The sequence below is a fragment of the Octodon degus genome, unplaced genomic scaffold (genome assembly GCF_000260255.1).
Source record: "Octodon degus isolate 3935 unplaced genomic scaffold, OctDeg1.0 scaffold00045, whole genome shotgun sequence".
In the NCBI taxonomy this organism is placed as follows: Eukaryota; Metazoa; Chordata; class Mammalia; order Rodentia; family Octodontidae; genus Octodon; species Octodon degus.
The window spans coordinates 7,837,568-7,857,990 of record NW_004524621.1 but is presented as its reverse complement, the minus strand read 5'-3'; the positions used below and the strand labels follow the sequence as shown (position 1 = coordinate 7,857,990).

The following is a 20,423-nucleotide window of genomic DNA, read 5'->3' as shown; positions in this document are numbered from 1 at the left end:
AAAAAAAACCCTACCATCAGCACCTTGGTTAGACCAATATTCATTGCTTAAAGCTATTTGAAGGGATAAGAAAAAGTTCTAACCAGCTGTCTCTGTATCAACACAAGGAAATAGCATCAGGCTCCGCCAAAATGGAGAGAACTGCTCCTCTTTTAAGGAGAGCTGTCCAGATGGTCCTCCACCAGGTGTTGTTTCTGTAATTTCTCTCTCTGTGAGTTTGTTATTCATGTATAAGAGTGCTCTGATTTTTGAGTGTCAACTTTGTACCTAGTTATGGTACTGAATTTGGTTACTAAACATATAAGTCTTTTGGTGGTGTTTTGGGAGTCTTTTATGTACAGTATCATGCTGCAAATATTTAACTTTCTTTCCTTTCTTTTTATTTCACTTGTCTAATTACTCTGTCTAATGTTTCCAGAACTATATTGAATAAGAGTAGTGACAGTGGACATCTTTGTCTTGTTTCTGATTTTAGCATGAAAGATTTCAGTTTTTGTCCATTTAGTATGATGATGACTGTTGGTTTGTCATAGATACTTTTATCAGATTGAGGTAAAGACCATATATTCTGATTTTCTGTAGGGTTTTTAATCATGAATGCTGGACTTTATCTAAAGTTTTTTCTGCATCTATTGAGATGATCATGTGATTTTTATCTTTGGCTCTGTTGATAAGATGCATTATGTTTATTGATTTGTGTATTTTAAACCATCCCTGCACTCCTGGAATAAATTCCACTTGGCATAGTGTATAATTTTCTTGATGATTTGCTCTATTCTTTTTCTAGTTTATTTATTTATTTATTTATTTATTTATTTATTTATTTATTTATTGGCGGAACCGGGGATTGAACTCAGGCCCTTGCGCTTGCCAGGGAAGCACTTATTCCACTGAGCCATCTCCCCGGCCCCTTTCTAGTATTTCATTAAGGATTTCTGCTTCTATGTTCCTTAGGGAGATTGGTGTGTAGTTCTTTTTCATTGGGTCTTTCTCTGTGTGTTTTTATTTTTTATTTTTTTTTTTTTAGGGCAGGGTCTCAGGGTCTCACTACATAGAATGGACTTGTAGTGATCTGCCTGTGTTCAGCCTCCCAAAGACCTAGGATTACAGGAATGTGCCACCATGCCCAGCCTTAATTGCTGTCTCAGAAAGCCCTGGGGGCAGGGCTGGCATGGCAGGTGGGGAAATTGAACCCTGGCTGCTGCATTTGCCTAAGCAGGTACTTTAATAATCTGCTGAGCTACTTGGCTGGCCCTTCTCTGTTTTTTTTTTTTTAATACTTGGCACCAGGAATGAGTTAGGGAGTATTGCTTCATTTTCAATTTCATTAAAGAGTTTGAGAAGTAGTGATATTAGGTCTTCTCTAAATTTCACGTTGAATTCAGCAGTGAATCTGTCTATCAGGGACTTGGTCTTTCTTTGTTGGTAGGTTTTTAAACTACATTTTCCATTTGACTGACTGATGTTGGTTTAGAATTTCTATTATCTTCTTGATGCAGTTTTGGTAATTCATATGCATCTAGAAATCTGTCCATTCTTTCTGGATTTTCCATCTTATTAGAACACAGGTTCTCAAAATAGGTACTGGTGATCTTCTGGATTTCTTCAGGATCTGTTATAATTTTACCCTTTATTCCTAATTGTATGAATTTGATGGGGCTGGGGATTTGGCCCAGTGGTAGAATGCTTGCCTAGCAAGCTGGAAGCCCTGGGTTCGGTCCTTGGCACCAAAAACAAAAAATAAACCTAATTGTATGAATTTGAGTCTTTTCTTTTTCTGATAAGGCTAGCTAATGGTTTGGTAATTTTATTTAATCTTTCAAAGAACCTACTCTTCAAAAAGAACCTACTCTGATTTTTTGTATTGATTTCTTAAGTCTCCATTGCATCACATTCTTCGCTGTTCCTCATAATTTCCTCCTTTATGTGAGCTTTGGGCTTTACTTGCTTTTTTCTTCTTTCTAGAAGCTTACGATTCAACATTAGGTTATTTGAGCTTGTTCTGTTTTCCTAATGTGGGTGTTCACTGCTATAAATTTCTCTCTTAAGAATGCTTTCAGCCAGGGAGATAGTTCAGTGGCATAAGATCCTGCCTGGCAAGCAGTAGGTCCTGAGTTTGAACTCTGGTACCAAAAAATAATAATAAAAAAATAATAATTTTAAAAAATAATGCTTTCATTGTGTCCCATAAGTTCCAGTATGTTGTACTGGCATTATCATTTAATTGTAGAAACAAATTTTTCAATTTTTTCTGTGACCCATTGGTTGCTCAGGAGCATGCTATTTAATTTCCACATGCTTATAGAATTCTTGTGGTTTCTTTTTCCATTGGCTTCTAATTTCATTGTACTATGGTCTGATAATATGCATAGGATAATTTCAATTCCTTTTTATTTAATTAGGCATGTTCTATGAGCCACTATGTGGTCTATTTTGGAAAACATACTCTGTGCAGCTGAGAAGAATGTGTATTCTAATTTTTTGGTGTGCAATAGTATGGAGATATCTACTAAGCCCACCTGTTCAAAATTTTGGGTCACTGCTTTCATTGTTGATTTTTTTTTTTTTTTTGGTCAAGTTGATCTATTTGCAACAGTGGGGTACTGAGTTTTCCCATTACAATTGTATTAGTGCTTATTTGTGTCTGGAAAAGGAGAACCTATCTGAATGGGCTTTTTAATATTTGTTTTATATAGTTGAATGCACTGACATTTGTTACATATATATTTGTATATATCTCCCTTTTTAATTGTTCACTTACCAGGACATAGTGACTTTGTCTCCCTTAATTAGTCTTGGCTTGAAATCCCTTTGTCTGCAAATAGAACAGCTAACTCTTGATTTTTTTCAGGTTCCTGTCACATAGAGTATTGTTTTCCACCCTTTGACTTTCTGTCTGAATTTAATTAAATATGCTTCTTGTATGTAGCATATTGTTGGATCTTGCTTCTGAATCTATTGTCAGTCTGTTTGATTGGTGAAGTGAGACCATTAACACTAATGGTTATAATTGACATGTATTGACTTATCCTTGTCATGTTTTTCTCCTGGGGGTGGTTCTTTCTGCCCTCTTTTTAATTACTTGCCTTGCACAGTGGATTCATTCTGTTGGGGTTCATGGAGTTGTAGTCCATGTCATCTCTTTGTAGAATATCCTTCAGAACATTTTGGAGTCCTTCTTTGGTGTTCATGAATGTCCCCAAGTATTCCTTATCATGAAGTATCTTATTTCTCCATCAATTTTTTTTTTTTTTTTTTTTGCGGAACTGGGGATTGAACTCAGGCCCTTGTGCTTGCCAGGGAAGTGCTTATTCCACTGAGCCATCTCCCCGGCTCCTCTCCACCAATTTTGAAAGCCAGTTTTGCAGGTACATCAATCTGAGTTGGACATTGTTTTCTTTTCGGGCTTGAAATGCTTCATAGTCCAAGATCTCCTTGACTTGAGGGTTTGTATTGAAAAATCTGCTGTGATTCAGATGGGCTTTCCTTTATAGATAGCTTCTTTTCTCTAATAGCTTTTAATACTCTGTTGTGTTGAATTTCTGGAATCTTTTTTTTTTTTGCAGAACCGGGGATTGAACTCTGGCCCTTGTGCTTGCCAGGGCAGCGCTTATTCCACTAAGCCACCTCCCCGCCCCCCGGAATCTTGACTATTACATGTCTTGCAGCATTCTTTTGATAGCTAATTTGAGTTTTATACACCTCACTTATCTGTATGTCAAATTCTTTTTCTATGCTTGGGAAGTTTTCTGCCATAACTTCTGTGAACAGGTTTGTCATTTGCTCTATCTCATGCTTTTTTATTGACTCCAATCATTTTTATGTTATTTTTCTTTACATGATCTAGCAGCTGCTGGATTGATTTCTTGTGGTCCTTTGCTATTTTTAAGAAATCTTTCTTTTCATGATCTTTAACCACAATCCTGTCTTGTGTCTGAAATTATATCTATATGCATCTGTTTCATGGATTCTATTTCTTTCCTGTGTTGGGTGTTCATAGTTACCATCATTTTCCTAAGCCCCATTTCAAAAAAATCTGCATCACATCAAGTCACCAAGCCGGTCTTTTACTGTGATCACCATCTCTGTAGTTACCTGAGAAACTGTTTCTGATTTGACTTTTTGTAGAGCTTCATTCATCTGCTTTGTTACTTCTGCTGTTCCACTTAAGAGAGTCCAGGTGGGTGTTTTTCAGATTGTCCTACCTTATTGTCCCATGGATTTGCCTTTGGTGAAGTAGAAGTTTGGCATTTAATCTTAAGAGTCTCCTCAGTTGTTTTGTTTTTAGAGTAATTCCTAGGTTGATGCTTATGAATTGCCTATGGCCAGTAGCTTTATTTTTTAGTACCAGGAATCGAACTCATGACCTTGAACTTGCCTGGCAGGCACTGCATCACTGTGCTATATCCCCAGTCCATGGCCAGTAGCTTTATTGCTAGTATTTAGAACCCTTAGGAAATGACTGCTTCTCAGAGGTATCTTCCAGGTTCAGGTGACATTTGAGTTTGGAGTCTGTTACAAGATTCTATTTGTTTAGGCTGAGGAGCTAGCTTGGTAGTCTAAGTGCCTGCCTGGAAAGTGCAAAGACCCAGGTTCGATCTCTAGTACCACATGCCATACCGGCCCCAGAACCCCATGTATGAAGTGCCAGCGACCGTGGTGGCACACACCTGTAATCCCAGTGCTGGGGAGGCTAAGACAGGAGGATCACTAGGAGTCTGAGCTGCATAGTGAGACCTTGTACCAAATAAACAAATAAAATTATTTTTTAAAAAAGATTCTATTTGTTCATATTATTGGCTTATAGTATTTTTATGACCTTTACACAACCTCAGTCTTGGTATGCCAGGAAGAAAGACTGATTAGAATAATTACATCACCTTGGCTACAGTGATACAGTCAACAATAACAAAAGCATCACACACAGCCTAGAAATGATAAACTGTGGTAGCTATTAATTTGCCACCTTTAACCATATGACCTAAATTAGTGGTTATATAAAATATGTGAAATGAATCAGAAACTTAGATGTAGTAAATAAGCCCTCAATATGGCAATTTTACTCACTGGGGAGCAAATTTAAAAGGGTTTAAGGAGAGAAAATACAGAAATAGAAGAGGAAGAGATTAGATGCAAAGCTGGAGGACAAAGGAAGATCATGCAAACTTTAGGAAACATGAAGACATGAGGGAGAGAAGGAAGAAATAAAAACAAGAAAGGAATAACAACAAAAAGGCCCCTAAAAGCTCTGTTCATATTCATATAAAAATAACCAATCAATCAAAAAAAAGAACAAAAACTGTCCACTTCAAGTCATGTCTGTTGTCACTGGCAGAAAACATGGGAAGAGTTCAGGTTTGAGTTGATTAATCCCAGCAAGTCAGCTGTAGCTTTATGGGGTGGAGGGTAGTAGATAATCCCAGTGAGCCTGTACCTTTAGATCCACTTAAATTCAGGTTGGTTTCTGGCTGAGTGGCTAGAACCAAATTTGTCTAGCCTACAGCAGCTCATGTGCCTCTTGCTGGCTTGAACTAGATTCCCTGACCTGCTAATTTGGAGTGGGCTCCATGACCCTGTTCCTGGGAGCCACTAGATGAAGCCAGCCTACAGATGTTCTGAGTTCAGTTGGTCCCTCTCCAAGATGGCTACCAGCGTACTGCCATCTCCTGGGGAATGTCTGAAGCCTAACAACTCACCAACCACTGAAGTCTTCTGTATGCACTGCCCTTTTCCACTGGTACATTTCTCTGTGGGGGCCTGTGAGGTAGCCAGTACCACAGTGCTTCTTCAGTTTAGAGTTGCTCCTCCCATGCCATGAGTTCAGGCTCAGGGAGAAAGCATTGCCTGCCACCTCCTTCATCTTTGTTGAAGTCTCTCTTCACTATGAGCTCAGTTCTCACTTCAGATCCTTCCTGAGTTCCAGGGACTCATTTCCCTCCTCTTCCTCATGTTGCTGTATTCTAGTGTCTGAACACCAAATCTCGGAAAGCGTCTTTCTTTGCAGCTCACCACTCTGCCATTTTCCAAGAAGTTCTCATCTTTATGTATTGTATGCTCAAAAGTGCTTTGACTTCTTAAATTGTGTAGAAAACAAAATGTAGAGTAACACAATGCTTTCAGTTAACATTGTTAATATATTAATATCTCAAATCATACAGCAAACAGGAAGTGCAATTACAAACTACACTTACAATGATACCAGAGTTTGTAATTGCTCATGTACTTACATTGACTGAGCAGTTTATTTTTTCAACAAATGTCCAGTGTCTTCTCATTTCTTTCTTTCCTTTTTTGCAGAACCGGGGATTGAACTCAGGCCCTTGCGCTTTCCAGGCAAGCACTTATTCTACTGAGCCATCTCCCCCGCCCCTTCTCGTTTCACTATAGAGAACTCCTTTAGCATTTCTTTTAAGACAGCTCTACTGGTAATGAACTTTTCAGTTTTTTTTTTTTTTAGAGAATGTCTTAACTTTTTGTTGTTGAGACAGATTCTTGTTACGTGGTTAGGCTGGTCTTGAATTTGTGATCCTCTGGCTCATCTTCCTGAGTGTTAAGAGTTATAGACATGTACCAACCACCACAACTGTCTTTTCTCTCACTTTTGAAGGGCAGTTTTGCTAGGTATAGGATTCTTGGTTCAGGGTTATTTTTCTCTTAACACTTTATCAGCCCACTGCCTTTTGGTCTCCAATTTCTGATGAGAAATCTGATAATCTCTGTATCTTCTTATATATGACAAATTGCTGCCTTCATGATTCTCTTCTGGCTTTCAAACGTTTGATTATATCTATAAGAGTTTATCTTACTTGAACTGTTTTTTAAACCAGGAATCAAACTAGGGTCTCACACTTGCCAGGTAGGCACTATGCTACAACTATATCCCCTGCCCTTGAAGTTTCTTAACATTTTGTATGTTTATATTCAAGTCTTTCATGCAGCTATTGTTTCTTCAAACATTTTCTCTGCACTTTCCCCAAATGTGTGTATGCTGGGCTGTCTTGATGGTCTCCCACAGGTCCTCTTGGTTTTACTCACTTTTCTACTATTTTCTGTCCCTCAGATTCAATAATTTCTGTTGCCCCATCTTTAAGTTTGCTAATTCTTTTTTCTCCCTGCTCAAATCTACCTCTGGATCCCTCTAATCAGTTTCCCATTTTAGTCAGTGTACTTTGCAGCTCCAGAATTTATTAAAGATCAGACAACCACTTAGAAACTTTAAAATCATCCCACTTAAACACAAGTTACTCAGTAAGAAGTAAAAATATAAAAAAGTTTTGAAATTTTGCATGTAATTATCTTTTAAAATAATTTTCTATTACTGAATTGAATACCCTACTGTGGGATGAATGCTGGTGGGGTAATCTGGAGCCCTACCAGACAGGGCTCTGTGTGCCCACTCAGAACGCATGCCATAGGTCTGCCACCAGTGCCCTAATCCTGTAAGACCCAAAATTTATGTAAAATGATCTCAGATGAAAGGATATGTTCTTTCCTCCTCTAACTATACACTGCAGGTATTACGTGCATGGTGTTCTGAAGTGCTTACTGGTCCTCTGCGAGACCTGCCTGGAGGGCCACGGCTGGCCTCTAATAATATCTAAGGAGATACAATGCAAGTTTTTCTCTCTGTGTGCTGTTTTTTAAGTTTATGCTGATCACTCCAGCAGAACTGCTTCTGAAATACAACAGTTGTGTTCACTCTCTGAAAGTAAATATAACTAAACATAGTTGTAAAAAAATCTTAGGGCCAACAAAATAGCTCGGTGGATTAAGCACCTGCTTAAGCAAGTACAGGGACCGGGGTTCGATCCCTGGCATCACAGCTGCACAGGACCCACCCCAGGGCATACTGAGCCAGCCACTGAGACCAGGCATGGTGGTGCATGCCTATAATCCTAGTGCTGGGCAGGCTGAAAACAGGAGGATCACTAAAAATCTGAGCTGTGTAGTGAGAACCTGTAGCAAACACATTAAGAAAAATAAATAAATAAAAATAAATAAAATTTTAAAAAAAGAGAAAGATCAGTAAAAAAGCAAAACAAAAACTTGAGCATAAGAACTGACAAATTTGAGCAGAATACATCTAGTAGAAATAAAAATGATCATGAGAAATACATGAAAACACATTCAGCACCTAACTTTTTTTTTTTTTTCAGAAGCAGGGATTGAACTCAGGTCCTTGCACTTGCCAGGGAAGTGCTTATTGTACTGAGCCATCTCCCCAGGCCTTCAGCACCTAACTTTAATCCTGAACAAAAGCCCATTGCTAGCACTACTGAAGGTGACCTCTTCCACACTGCCATACTGGCCTGAGGACAGGGGGAACCCAAAACGCTTGGCACAGACTGACCCCTTCATACAGATGTAAGAACAGAGCCCATGGTGGTTGTTGTAACTGGGAGGTGAAAAAAATGCATCTAAGAGGATGTTCACCAGACACTGCTGAAACACTGGCATACAGCAAGAGCTGTGGCACACCCAGAGGATGGAGTCATTAAAACATGTAAAGAATATATGTAACAGACTTAAAAGTTGGCAATTTATTGAGTACAAGAGCAGATTATAAAATATGTATATGATCCTACTTTTGTAAAAAAAAGTTTTTAAAAGGAAAAAGTAAACCCCTGAGAATATTTGTCAATATTAATGCTGTTATTAGTCAGAAATAAGATTATAGATTTTTTGCTTACTTCCTTAAACTTTAATGTGCTTTCTAGATGTTATGCTATAAACATAACTTCTTTTATAGTCTGAAAGAAATAAGTAAAAGGCATTATTTGGAGTAATATTTAAAACCTTTCACACATTTCAAAATACAGGATTACAAATAGTCAATAACTTTTATTAACATAAGATATAAAATATTTTAGTGTGATATACATAATTCCCAGAGAATAATTTCAATACAATTTAATGTACTTCCTAAAATCTTAATTTACCAGATAGCATCTTAACTTCCACTGACCCTTCAATACAAAAAGTTTACAATTTTTATTTGTTAAAAAAACTACAACATGAAGGTTGAGGTTAGGTAGAAGACTGGGGTTAGGTAGTTCTGTTCTCTTCTCAGCCACTCTAAAGAATGTCCATTAGTCCCATTAGTCCATTGCGAAAATCTCTGTATGCCAAACAATATGTTACATGGGTTCTGTACATAATTACAACAGGATTATTAGAATTCCAGCCTGTTCAACATATTACACCATAGTCAAATCCATGGATAGGGAGGGCTACTGCACACAGTGCTATCTGTAGCCAAATGAGGATAAGACAGGAGTTGGCCCACGTGGACAGACCTGCTGTGAACTAACGACAGCTATGATAGGCACTGATCCAGACTAATTCCAGAAAAACCTGCATGTTTTCTGTGAAGCATGCATGATTTATAAACTTTGCCACTGCCAAAGCCCCAAACGCCCAACAACTTCATAACATACTCTCAATTAGATATATAAAAATAATTGTTTTAGATTCATGCTTGACTTCAAGTTCTCAGAAGTATCCAAAGGACTTTACATTCTCTTCAATTTCACTTCTGTATTAATAGTAGGTAACTCAGTTTAGTCATGTTTGAATAAAATAACTGAAAATAACTTGCCAAATTGTATAGGCACACAACCCAAAATGCACAAGCCGTTTTGAAATTATCTCCACCATTAACACAGGACACAGGCCCTCTGCTGCTGCCCCCACAACTGTATGGAATGCAAGGATGGCATGGTGGTGGGGAAACCCTAGATCACCACCAGTGCTTCCACACCTGCTGACTTGGAACAAAAATCACTCAGTATACTTTCATGAGAAGAATGCTGTAATGTTATGAGAAGTATCAATTTGACTAAAGAGCAGAAGTAGAGTGATTTAAAACTAAATGCTGGTTTATCTTTTTGAAACAAATCTTCTAAGTTGACGGTTCCAAATGGTACTTACTGAGTGTTTCCAACAAAATATGAGACAACTGGCACATCTCTCTGTATAATAGAACTGGCTCAGCGGTGGCACGGTGCTGGGCCACACTGTGGGCCTGGGGGTGGAGGGCGGGGCTCCATTTCCTGGTCTCGCTGAGCTTGGCTCTGCCCGCACAACAGAGGCGGTGCTGCAGGCTGTGTTGCAGGCTGTTACAGCCTGTCTAGAATAAATTCCACATAGAAACCTGCCATTTGAGGTGGGAATAAATAACTGAATTTTAGAAACCAGAAACTTCATTTTAGCTTTAAAAAGTGCTAACTTGCAGTATAGCAGAGAACAACTGGTATCTGTGACCCCTCAAGAAGCCACGCTGGGTCTTTCCTCTTCTTTCCAGTCACTTCATCAATTAAAAAGCTGGCTTCCAGGGCTTCCATTGCTCAGTGGTAGGCGCTTGCCTCACATGCACTAGGCTCTGGGTTTAAGTCCCAGAATCACACACACACAAAATAGAATTAACTGAACTTTGGCTTATTAAAAAAAATGCTGGCTTTCATATTTCTGTAAATGTACTTGGCAGATGCAAAATATTTCTTTAGCTTGTTCAGGAAATGTTTTTTAAAATGGGAGTCAAAGAACTGCTGAGAGGGATCAATAAAAGCACAAGAAGGAGGAAACTCTTAAGAACATCAGCCCTCTTTCTTCCAGGATGGAGATACCACATCTCCTGGCCTCACACCTTCTCTGGCTCCCTCCATGGGCTCTGCTGCATGGTGCTCACATATTGTAGGCCACGTAGATTGGGTCCAGCTGGTCGGCCAGGAAGCCATCCCTCAGGTGCATGCGCTGCTTCTCTCCCCGAGAGTTGATGGGGATCACGCCTGGATCCACAATGACCACCACGCCCACCACTAGGTAGTGCTCCTCCAATACCACATTGGTCACCAGTGCCACCAGATCTAGTGCATCCTGCTCCAGACCATCCAGCTCTACCACCACCACCAGCAGATTGGTCCACGTGAACACAGCACTGCGGGGGAGATAGGTGTCACATGGGCCTGCACAGAGATTGGGCCGTATATTTGGGAAAGGGTGCCAAAAAAAAAAGTGAAAAACTGGCATACATGTTATATTTTTGACTATACCTTGAGAGAGAGTCTTTTCATTCAAAGCTGATTAGGAAAGGGGGGGGGGCAATGAAGGCAATGACACATACTCTGGTGCTGTTTTCTAGAAACATGTCCAGAGGAAGAACCCTCAGAAGCCAGGCCCCTTTTGGAGGCTGGTGATCCTAGCACCTTCAGGGAACAGGACTAGTCTAACATTGAAGTCTAGCTGTGCCAGAGACCACAGTGACCATGCAGGTAGCCTGTCCTCATGGCACGACAGTACCTGACAGTTCTCAGGATCAGAGGAGGGCTGGGGAGACCATGCAGGGCCTACCCTTGGCCTGGGCTCTTACCACTCAGCGATGTTCCTGTGAGCTCGGATCACAGATGTCTCAATGTCGATAGGGTGGTACCTCATGCCTCTCAGCTCAAGTGTCTCGTCCAGAGACCCAACAACATACAGCGCATCATGTCGCTCTATGAACACATGTGCACACATTCAGGGCAGGGCACACAGCCTACACACACCAGTGTCTGTGTACTTGGGGTACATGGGAGGCATGATTTAAACAGTGCAGCGAGGGTTGCCAGAGATGCTTGTAGCCCAGGCTGTCCTGAGCTATGAGCAATGACCTCAGCAAAGGTATAGAATGTGTAAATACATATTTCAAAACCATCTTTATAAAAAAAATCTTTATCTCTAGGAACAACAGTAACCACAGGTGCTACTGAAAGCTCTGAACTGGAAAGGCTGGTATGGGGCCTGCTGTCCTGACACTGGGCACAGCTCTGCACAGGTCAGGGCTGGGCCCCCCTCCTGGCAGAAGAGCTATGCACGGCCTTGCCATGCTGGCAAGGAGCTGGGAGACTGCACTGTTGGGGAAGACACTTCCAGCCTTCTCACCACATTCATACCAAGGCCAAGGGGACAAGACAGTAAGGGGAAGACAAACAGGAGAAAAGTAATTCTCAGAGAAAATTGCTCTTGGAGCACATCCTTCACCCAAATGGAATCATACAGGATCAGCGCATACAGGGATGGCACAGGCAGGTAAGAGGTACTCTCATCCCAGGACACTTGGCTAAGTAAGCCAGACTCCTACAGCAGCAGCACAACCCCAGCTGACAGTGCCGAGGCAGGCACATCACCAGGAGTCCTCACCTCCATTGGCATCTGTGAGCTCTGTTCTTCGAAGGAAACCGAGGTAGCCAGTCCTCGCCCAAACAGTCTGGGTGTCTCCAAAGCTAAGCCGGGCACTGAAGTGGTCAGCATGGAGGGCCTCCTCCCCATAGACGGTGTAGTACCCAGTAGCATTGTGGGGGCTGCTCACCCAGATCTGGTGGGGACCAGAGGACAAGAACTATAAACCACTGAGTATAGATTTTGACATCTGTTGGCCAAGGATAATCTAAAGAAAATGTGAACCCACTGGGGGTGGTTGGGATTGGTACCATCTACTTTGGGAGCTGTCAAAACTATAGGCATTGAAAGCAAACATAACCACTCAAATACACCTTTCCTTCTTTTGTCCTGGGAATATTTGTGTGTCAACACTGATACTGTGTGGATGGATGATGCTGTGTGCAGAGGCGAACCCAGATTTCTCACATTAACCAATGCTGAGAGTGAAGAGAGACCTAGGGCCATGCCAGTGTTCACTGTGGGGACAGGTTATAGGAATGAGGGCCACTTGTGGGGTGAGAACAGCTGCTCAGACTCATGCTGAAACAGCAATGGCCTAAAGGAGATGGAGCCTGTGCACCATGCTGGCCTCTCACACACGCACAGGCCAGAGGAATGCACCCACAGCCCATGGGCACCGTGCTCCCTAGACACAGAAGCATTCAGAACCCAGCCAACAGCCTACCCTTTTCCCAGCCTCACAGCAGCATCTGAGGGGGAAGGGGCAGCCAGTAGAGGCTCCTCCCCAGAGCAACTGCCATGAAGGTGGGTCCCTTAGACTCAGGCTTTCATCTCCTTCATTAAACCTGGGTTCTGCAGGCCAGGAAGTAGGGTGAGGCTGTGACTACACTTGGGACTGCGACAGGGACATCTTCTACCAGGATGCTATCTGCACACCTGGGAGGGCAAGTTCACACCCTGTTTGGTGAGTCAGGCAGGGAGGGATCTACAGTACTCACCAGAAGCCCCTGGGCTAGCCATGAAGGAGATCCAAACTGCTATGCACCCTGGGAGTGAGAATGGCAACCAGAACAACATGCTCCTTGAGTCTCACTCCCACAGAATGCCCAACTGGGGCCTCCTGATGCAGTCTGCACTTCACAAAGTCACAGCGAATACAGTGACAGGCCCAGGGGGTTGCTGTGCTAACAGGTATCAAGCTGAGGGCTATGTCCTGTCCCTACCTGTGACAGGCCTTGACACATCTGACATATCCCAGCCCCTCCCTGACAGGCTGTACCCTGCCCTTGCCAATGAGGGACCTGTCTGTTACGGATCATGGCAGATGCCTGGGCACAAGCACACACACATAGCTGGCACTGTTTCCTTGCAGTCCTGGGCCACCTCTGAGCCCCACGGTTCTCTTCCAGCTTCTCCTGGTCCTTCGCTCCCCACTCGGCACAGGTGCTGCTCCTTATGAAGCAGCTGGGGCGCTCTGCGCAAGGCGGCAGTGTCCTGTGCTGCTTCTGCTGGTTCCTCATAGCTGCTCTGGCCTTCTGACGCCCTCAAAATCTGTACCTCTTGTGGTGTGACCCAGGGACAGAGGGCCTGCTTACCCACAATACCCTGAAACCCTACGCATGAGCTAATCTGGAGCACAAGTGCTTGGGTGACAGCAGAAAAGTTTCTGGGATTCTGAAGGACATAACTGACCTTCTAGGACTTAGAATTGCTGACTCATGAGCAGGAGGAGAAGCAGAGCAAAGCTGACAAGGCTAGAGGGCTCTCATGCCTCCCAGAGAGCCCACACGTTGCCTTGGCTACCACTTACCTCACCCAGGTGTGAGTCTCCAAGGGGACCTTTAGTTTCAGTGTGTGCGATGATGACCTTCACCCCAGGGAGGATCTGGAAGGAGGAGAACTACTAAAGACTCTTGTCAAAGAAAACATGGCACTCTCCTGACTCAGTGCCACTATGTTCCTCAGAAACTGGCTGCCTGAGGGACTTCAGGTGTCACTTCAAATTTGACTTTCAATTTTAAAAGAAATATAAGGCATTAATAGATAGAAATAAATTATAGATGTTAGCAAAAATGACCCTAGTTCCTAAGAATGGGCCCTGTCTTTGTCAAGAGGGGCAGAAGGTCTGGGTGAAGGCTTGTCTACCCGGGGGCTTTGGGTACAGCAGAGGACCCTTTATGTGCACTTGTAGCCCTGTCCCCACAGGAAGCCATGCCTGTGGGATCCACAGAGCCTGCGCTTCACCAAGAACCTGACTGTGGGCCAGTGTTTCCCATGCTTGTTCCCTTCCCCAACCTCCTACACCCAGACCTAGTGACCCCTTCCTTGGCCTGGCCAGTTGCTCTGTCCTCAGTTACCCCACGTATGAAGCAGGAATGGTGATAGTGTAGGTTTCAGAACAGGCAGAAAAGGAGCAAAATTAACAGGAAGTAGGAGTCCATGCTGGCACTAGGCCCTTCCTTGCTCTGCCACACGTGGAAAGCCCTGTCTTCCATGATGCTGCTGGAGCCCCTATCCTCTTCCCTGTGGCCTACCTGGACTGCTAAGCTAAAGCTCAAAACCAGAGCACAGATTGATCAGGCCCAAGCAAAACAGGAGGGGAAAGTGAAAATCCCATGAGAGGCAAAGAAACTGCACTGCAGCCACATTTGGCAGGACAGGAACCGGCACAAGCAGTTCCCAAGGATAAGAACACAGGGACAGAATTGCAGAACTATAAGGAACACAAAACCTAGCTTAGAGAAGGCACTGGCGGCCTCAGTCTCCCCCCAGATGAGCTATCCTCTGCAGGATCCACTGAGAACAACTTTACAGAGGGCTGGAGGTGAACTGTGCAAGACCTTGCCCTTGCTTCCTTGTTTGGCTCCAGCCACGTGGGCCTGGTGGCTGCCACCCACAGCCTTTGCACAGTATTGACCCAAAGCTACTCCACAGCCTGGCAGGGATCCCTGTGCTGATCAGTGATGACTGGCGGGCTCAGCCCTCTCGCCACCAGCCTGTCTGCAAAAGCAGCTATGACCATGGCAGTAAGTGGAGTCAATAGGTTTTGATCCTTGCTCTTGGGGTTGTGAAGATGCAGAGGTGTCCCCCAGGAGTGCCTGAGCCCTCCATGGCATTGGTTGCCATGCTGGGTCCTAGGGCTCCTGGGCATAGCATATATATGTCACCAGCCACTCTACCACCCTTTCTCATGCTGCCTTATTGTCCTTCCCTGGCACCAGGAATGCCAACCCTGCACCTGTGCCTTCTGACCCTTGGCAGCTGCTCAGTTTCCACTTGGGCTCATTAGTCGCACCATCCTCAACTCATCAGCAGCCACTGGGGGCCTCATCAGGCCAGGACCAACACTGACAGCAGGTCTTCTCTCATCTGCAGCCCTGGCGAGGCCTTTTCCTTGCTATCACCCCCATCCAAGGCATGAGTTCCCATCTCTCCCAGTCCGGAGCCAGGGGCACACCTACACTTCTACAGATCAGCATGGGACTTTGACCTACTCTGATTCTGACCTGGGCCAGTTCACCGCTCCCAGGCAACCTGATGGTCACTGCTCTCAGGAAGTCACCATATTGATGTCAAACTTAGTGATCGGCAAAGTGCTCTATAACCCAGAACTCTTGGTCTCAAGCAATCCTCCTATCTCAGCCTCCTGAGTAGCTGGGACTACAGAACTACCACACCTAGCAACATATTCTGTGGTTCTAGAACTGCAGGTGGGAGGTAACCTTTGCTCCAGGCCATGACCATTTATGCCCACTCTGTGAAAGTTCCTTCTCTGTGTGTGTCTGGATTCGCCCTATTGGCTTTGAGTCGAATCTGTGGTGAGAGACTTCACCTCATACTTCCAAGCACTGGCAAGGAAGGAGGAAGAAGATTCTGCAGCTTCCCCTCACACCTGTGCAGAGGTCACTGGGCTCGAGGGGGATGGCGCCCCAGCACCTCCTGCTGTGTGACTTTGAGACAGAGGACAAACATTACAGGGAGTGCAGGTCCCAGGCTTTACTACCTTTCCAGACTCCATCAGTGGCAGACTATGTGGAGAACCCCGTTCAACCAAACGTACCCTAAAAATTAACAAGGGAAACATTTCAGAATATAATTTTCTACACAGATAGGAAGTTCTAAAAATATAAATCAGAAGGTAATTGGAAAGTGATTATCATTCTGCGGGTCAGTGGGTGACCAACAGCCAGGATAATAGCCTTTCATTAAAAAACACACCAGGACCATCTTGAGCAGGACTTCAGGTGGCACAGTGAGGAGGGTCCTGTGATGTGCATACCCAGGCAAGCCCCTACCCACTGGGAAATCGGTTTTTTTCTGGCTTTCCTCAACCTGACCTGGCTGGGCCCTGGCACCTAGTGAGCTGCAACTACTGTTTACATCAAGCCGTGACATGGCCATGTGTGAAGATCTAGATTGGGGACTGAAGTTTCCTGCTGGCAAGTGTCTCAATAGCATGTAACAGCCGAGCCAGAGTACCCCATGGCTCCACAAGATTCCTGACATGAAAGCTATGGCAGACGCTAAAATGCCATCAGGTAAGAAAGTTCTTGCCATTAGCTGTATTGTTTTTCACTCATCCCCGTGAAAGCAAATAACTAGGTTGGTCACTCTTTTCGACTGTAGTGAAAAAGCATAAGGACATTTACTGCAGTGTAAGGACACAAGATAGCAAGGTGGAGCTCCACCCTCTCTGTGGCACATGCCTGAAGGAGTCCAGAGTGTCACCACTCTCACAGTGCCAAGGGCCTTACCCTGGTCAGAATGCTGACCTGGCCAGCCATCCCTAACACAAAAGGTCCTGGCCAAGTGTGGTGGAAAGTCTTGACCCAGAAAACCAGGGTCCTAGAAAGTTCTTACCTGGCCAGCCATTCCTACATGAGGATCCTAGAGGTACCATATACTGTTGGTACAGATCCAACACTCTCCTACTGGATAAGGCCATATAGACTGGGGAGGGATACTACCTGTCATGGCGCAGTGCCCGCATGTCCACGTAGACAGTTGTGGGGTCTGGGCCAGCTGTGCCCTGGAAAGGGAGCAGAAGAAATTCCTCAGGGCCCTCACACCCCTCCTAGCTTTATTGCACTGATGTGGGCAACTCCTCCCAGGTTCAGGGGGTGGGTTCACCTGGGAGGGTAGTGCTGTTCCCTGCAGCCATCTCCTAAGGCTCAGGATCCCTGGGGTTGGGAGTCCTCAGGCAGGGCTGATGCTGTCCCTGTGAACACCCACAGGCTTGGTATCAAGTGGAGTGTTCAATAACATTGAATGGTAACCAATCAAGCCATTTTCATTTCAGTTCTAATGACCTTCTATTTTCACTGGTCTCACTGGGATGAAAACATCATTGTGGCTTGGGGGCATTTCTACCAAGCAGGGCTGGCCTCTTACTAATTCTGTTAGGGATGGAGCCCAGCAAGGACTCTCAGAGGAGACAGAAGGCTAAGTCTCATCTTGACTTCTAAATCTTCCATTTGACGCCAGTTCTGGTTAAAGGACAGTATGTGCCATTTAACTAGATAAGAACATTAGATTAAATGAGTGCTCTTGACCAACAGCACTCCCTGAAGATCCCCACAACATCATCTACGTGCGCCCTGGAATTTAAACAAAATCTTCTGCATGAGCCCTTCCTTCCAAAGTAATGTTATAAACTGTTGTCTTTGAAAACAGTTTTAATTAAAAAAAAAAAAGAAAATAGTTTTAATTTTAAATTTGGTCACAAAGGAAATTTCCAATATGTCAAATGATGTCCACTATGAACAAAAGAAGACAATAAAATAAATATATATTGTCTGAAATTCATGAGGTCACATGAACTCATGGGGCTGGGGCGGAGGTGGGGGGGTTGCACATAGACAAGCACCAGCAAGCTTGAGGGTGGGGTCAAGGTCATACCTGCTCAGCCAGCTTTCCCAGCCTGTTGGGCTGACAGAGGCCAAGGAGGCCAGCAGAGGGAGACAGGGAGGAGACAGCCATAGGAAACACAAACAGAAGGCCACAGGCCCCATGAGAAATGAACGGAAAGAGAGAGCAAAAGACATCACTATATAAGAGCAAACACCAATATCCCATTAGGAGCTGTGCAATCACACATGACACCCGCACACAAGCCAACAAACAGAACAGATGCCCTCCTGCACCGAGCAAGGAGGGCACTGGCTTCCGATGCAGGGCAAGATCTCCACCCAGACTCCAGCCTGTGTGCCAGCCTCGAGGCTCAGAGCAGTCAAAAGCCTTTCAGTGTATGGGAGGACATCAGTGAAAAGAAGATGCCATTGTGACAAATGTGGCCTCTGCTTGGAGACATGCCCTACACATGCTGCCAAGTGAGGCTGGGCATGTGCTGGGCAGATGATGTGGGAACTCAGACAGGGCCACAGCTCTATAGAGGGACAAAAGGGCCATCTTCTTCCTGCTGTTCTCCATGATACATCAAGTAAGGCATCTGATATGTAGATATCTGATAAGCTGTTTGGCTTAGGAAGTTTTTACAAAGATGTGAAATGGACACAGGAATACAAATTCTGAATTGCTAAGGTAGGAGACCTGCAACAGGCATGCCAGTCCCTGAAATTTCCTATTTCCTTTGTGTCTTACTACAGGTTTAAAAACCCATTTGACTCAACACAAATGATCACATTTACCAGTGAACCAATTTAAAATTGTTAGATGTCTTAAAACAGTAATTTCAATCTTGCTTTTAAAAAATTAACTGTATTATTATGACCAATTTAAATATGCTTATGAGTAGAAAAACACTGTTCAAACACATTTGTTTTGTTTTGTTTTTAAATAAGTCTTTCTTCATCAACAGAACATAGCTCTCAAAGTTAAACAACTATGCGGAAACAAAACATCAAATGCTCAGAGATAGAGAAATGGACCAGACAGGTACAAAGCCACACAGAGTCATGAGCGTAAGTAACTGCTGGCCCCTCGCTGAGCTGGCAGGTGCTGCCAGCCCAGGTGCATCACCTTACCTGGAGGCAGATGGCCACATTGACCCTGCATCCGAAGGTGGTGCTCACGGCACGTGCCGGGAGGCCCAGGTCCTTGAACAGCTTGGAGAAGGATTGTGTCAGTGTGATCCGGGGCCGCTCCTCAGCCACCACCATGCATGTGCGCACACACGACAAGTTCACACCCTTCATCTGCAGAGAGGCAGGAGTTGTCCGAGGTCCTGAGCACAGACTATCTTAGGAAATTTCTGTGGGGACCACATGGAGCTTGGCCCAACATCTGAGGGCAAAGGTGAAGCACAAACCTGTGTCCTCCACCTGCCTCACTCAGGCTGAGAAATTCTAAACATGCAAAAGCACTATACCCTCTGGGCAACATCCCACCATCCTGTGTGGCACATACCGCCTTTTCCTTTTTCTGGCAGTGTGCAGCCAGAGGAAGAGACTTCAGCAGAGGCAGATGACCCTAGGAGCTGCCATGGGAAGAGGAGTCTGCACACCTCAGCTCAGAGTCACTGTGGCCCACACCACCTGGCTGGCACTCACCCTGAGGGCACCCGTCTGCGAGCCCAGGCCCTTGGTGCACATCTCCATCACTGAGTAAGAGCAGAAGGTGACTCGGGCCTTGTACTGGCTGACAGCCGATAGCCACAGGGACACATTGCTCTCCAGCTCCAGTGGGGGCACCAGCACCGACTGGTGTCCTGAGTAGACACTGTGGGGCAGAGGGCAGCTGGGAAGGAGGCAGGAGGCACTGCTCTGTCCTTCCTTAAAGTCATCTTTTCTAGCTGGGACAGGGTATAAGTATGCTCTAACACCAGTGGGGTTTGGGAGAATACATGCTGTGGTCAGAGGCCGGGGTGACAGGCAGGTCCGCCTGCCCCTCTGTGCACCAAAGACCAAGGATACCTACAAGGTTTCCTACTACTGGAGGGCTCACCATCTTCTACCATGTGAAGGACACAAGTAGATTCATACCAAGCTAACAATAGATACTGTTTGTATTTAATAAAAAGTGCTTTTACTATTTACTGAACTTCATACCCACAGTCCCACTCCCTTTATCCCCAAACAAGGCCACTGTCCTATCTCTTCAGTTTCCAGGGTGTTAAAAAAAGCCATCTCAGAAGGTGAAAGTTCATGGGGCTGGTGAGATGGCTTAGTGGTCTAAAGCACCTACTTAGAACAAACTTAGCAAAGCAAAGGGACCGCGGTTCAATCCCCCAGCCACCACATGCCAGCCAGCCCCGCCCCCTGGTGGGCTGAGCTGGCCACACACACACACACACACACACACACACA

At 44.5% G+C, this 20,423-nt stretch overlaps 1 protein-coding gene across 1 annotated transcript in view; it reads right to left on the bottom strand.

The window, feature by feature from the left end:
- Positions 1-8,817: 8,817 nt before the first annotated feature.
- Positions 8,818-20,423, bottom strand: part of Dip2a (disco interacting protein 2 homolog A) — a 148,547-nt gene continuing 136,941 nt past the window's right edge. The window contains exons 32-39 of the mRNA XM_023716074.1: positions 19,668-19,836; positions 19,143-19,313; positions 17,127-17,188; positions 16,163-16,220; positions 13,970-14,044; positions 12,178-12,352; positions 11,369-11,492; positions 8,818-10,936 (exon numbers count right to left, since the gene is read on the bottom strand). Of these exons, the coding sequence (XP_023571842.1) occupies positions 10,684-10,936; positions 11,369-11,492; positions 12,178-12,352; positions 13,970-14,044; positions 16,163-16,220; positions 17,127-17,188; positions 19,143-19,313; positions 19,668-19,836 (1,087 nt within the window). The 3' untranslated portion in view covers positions 8,818-10,683. The remainder of the gene's footprint in view (positions 10,937-11,368; positions 11,493-12,177; positions 12,353-13,969; positions 14,045-16,162; positions 16,221-17,126; positions 17,189-19,142; positions 19,314-19,667; positions 19,837-20,423) is intronic.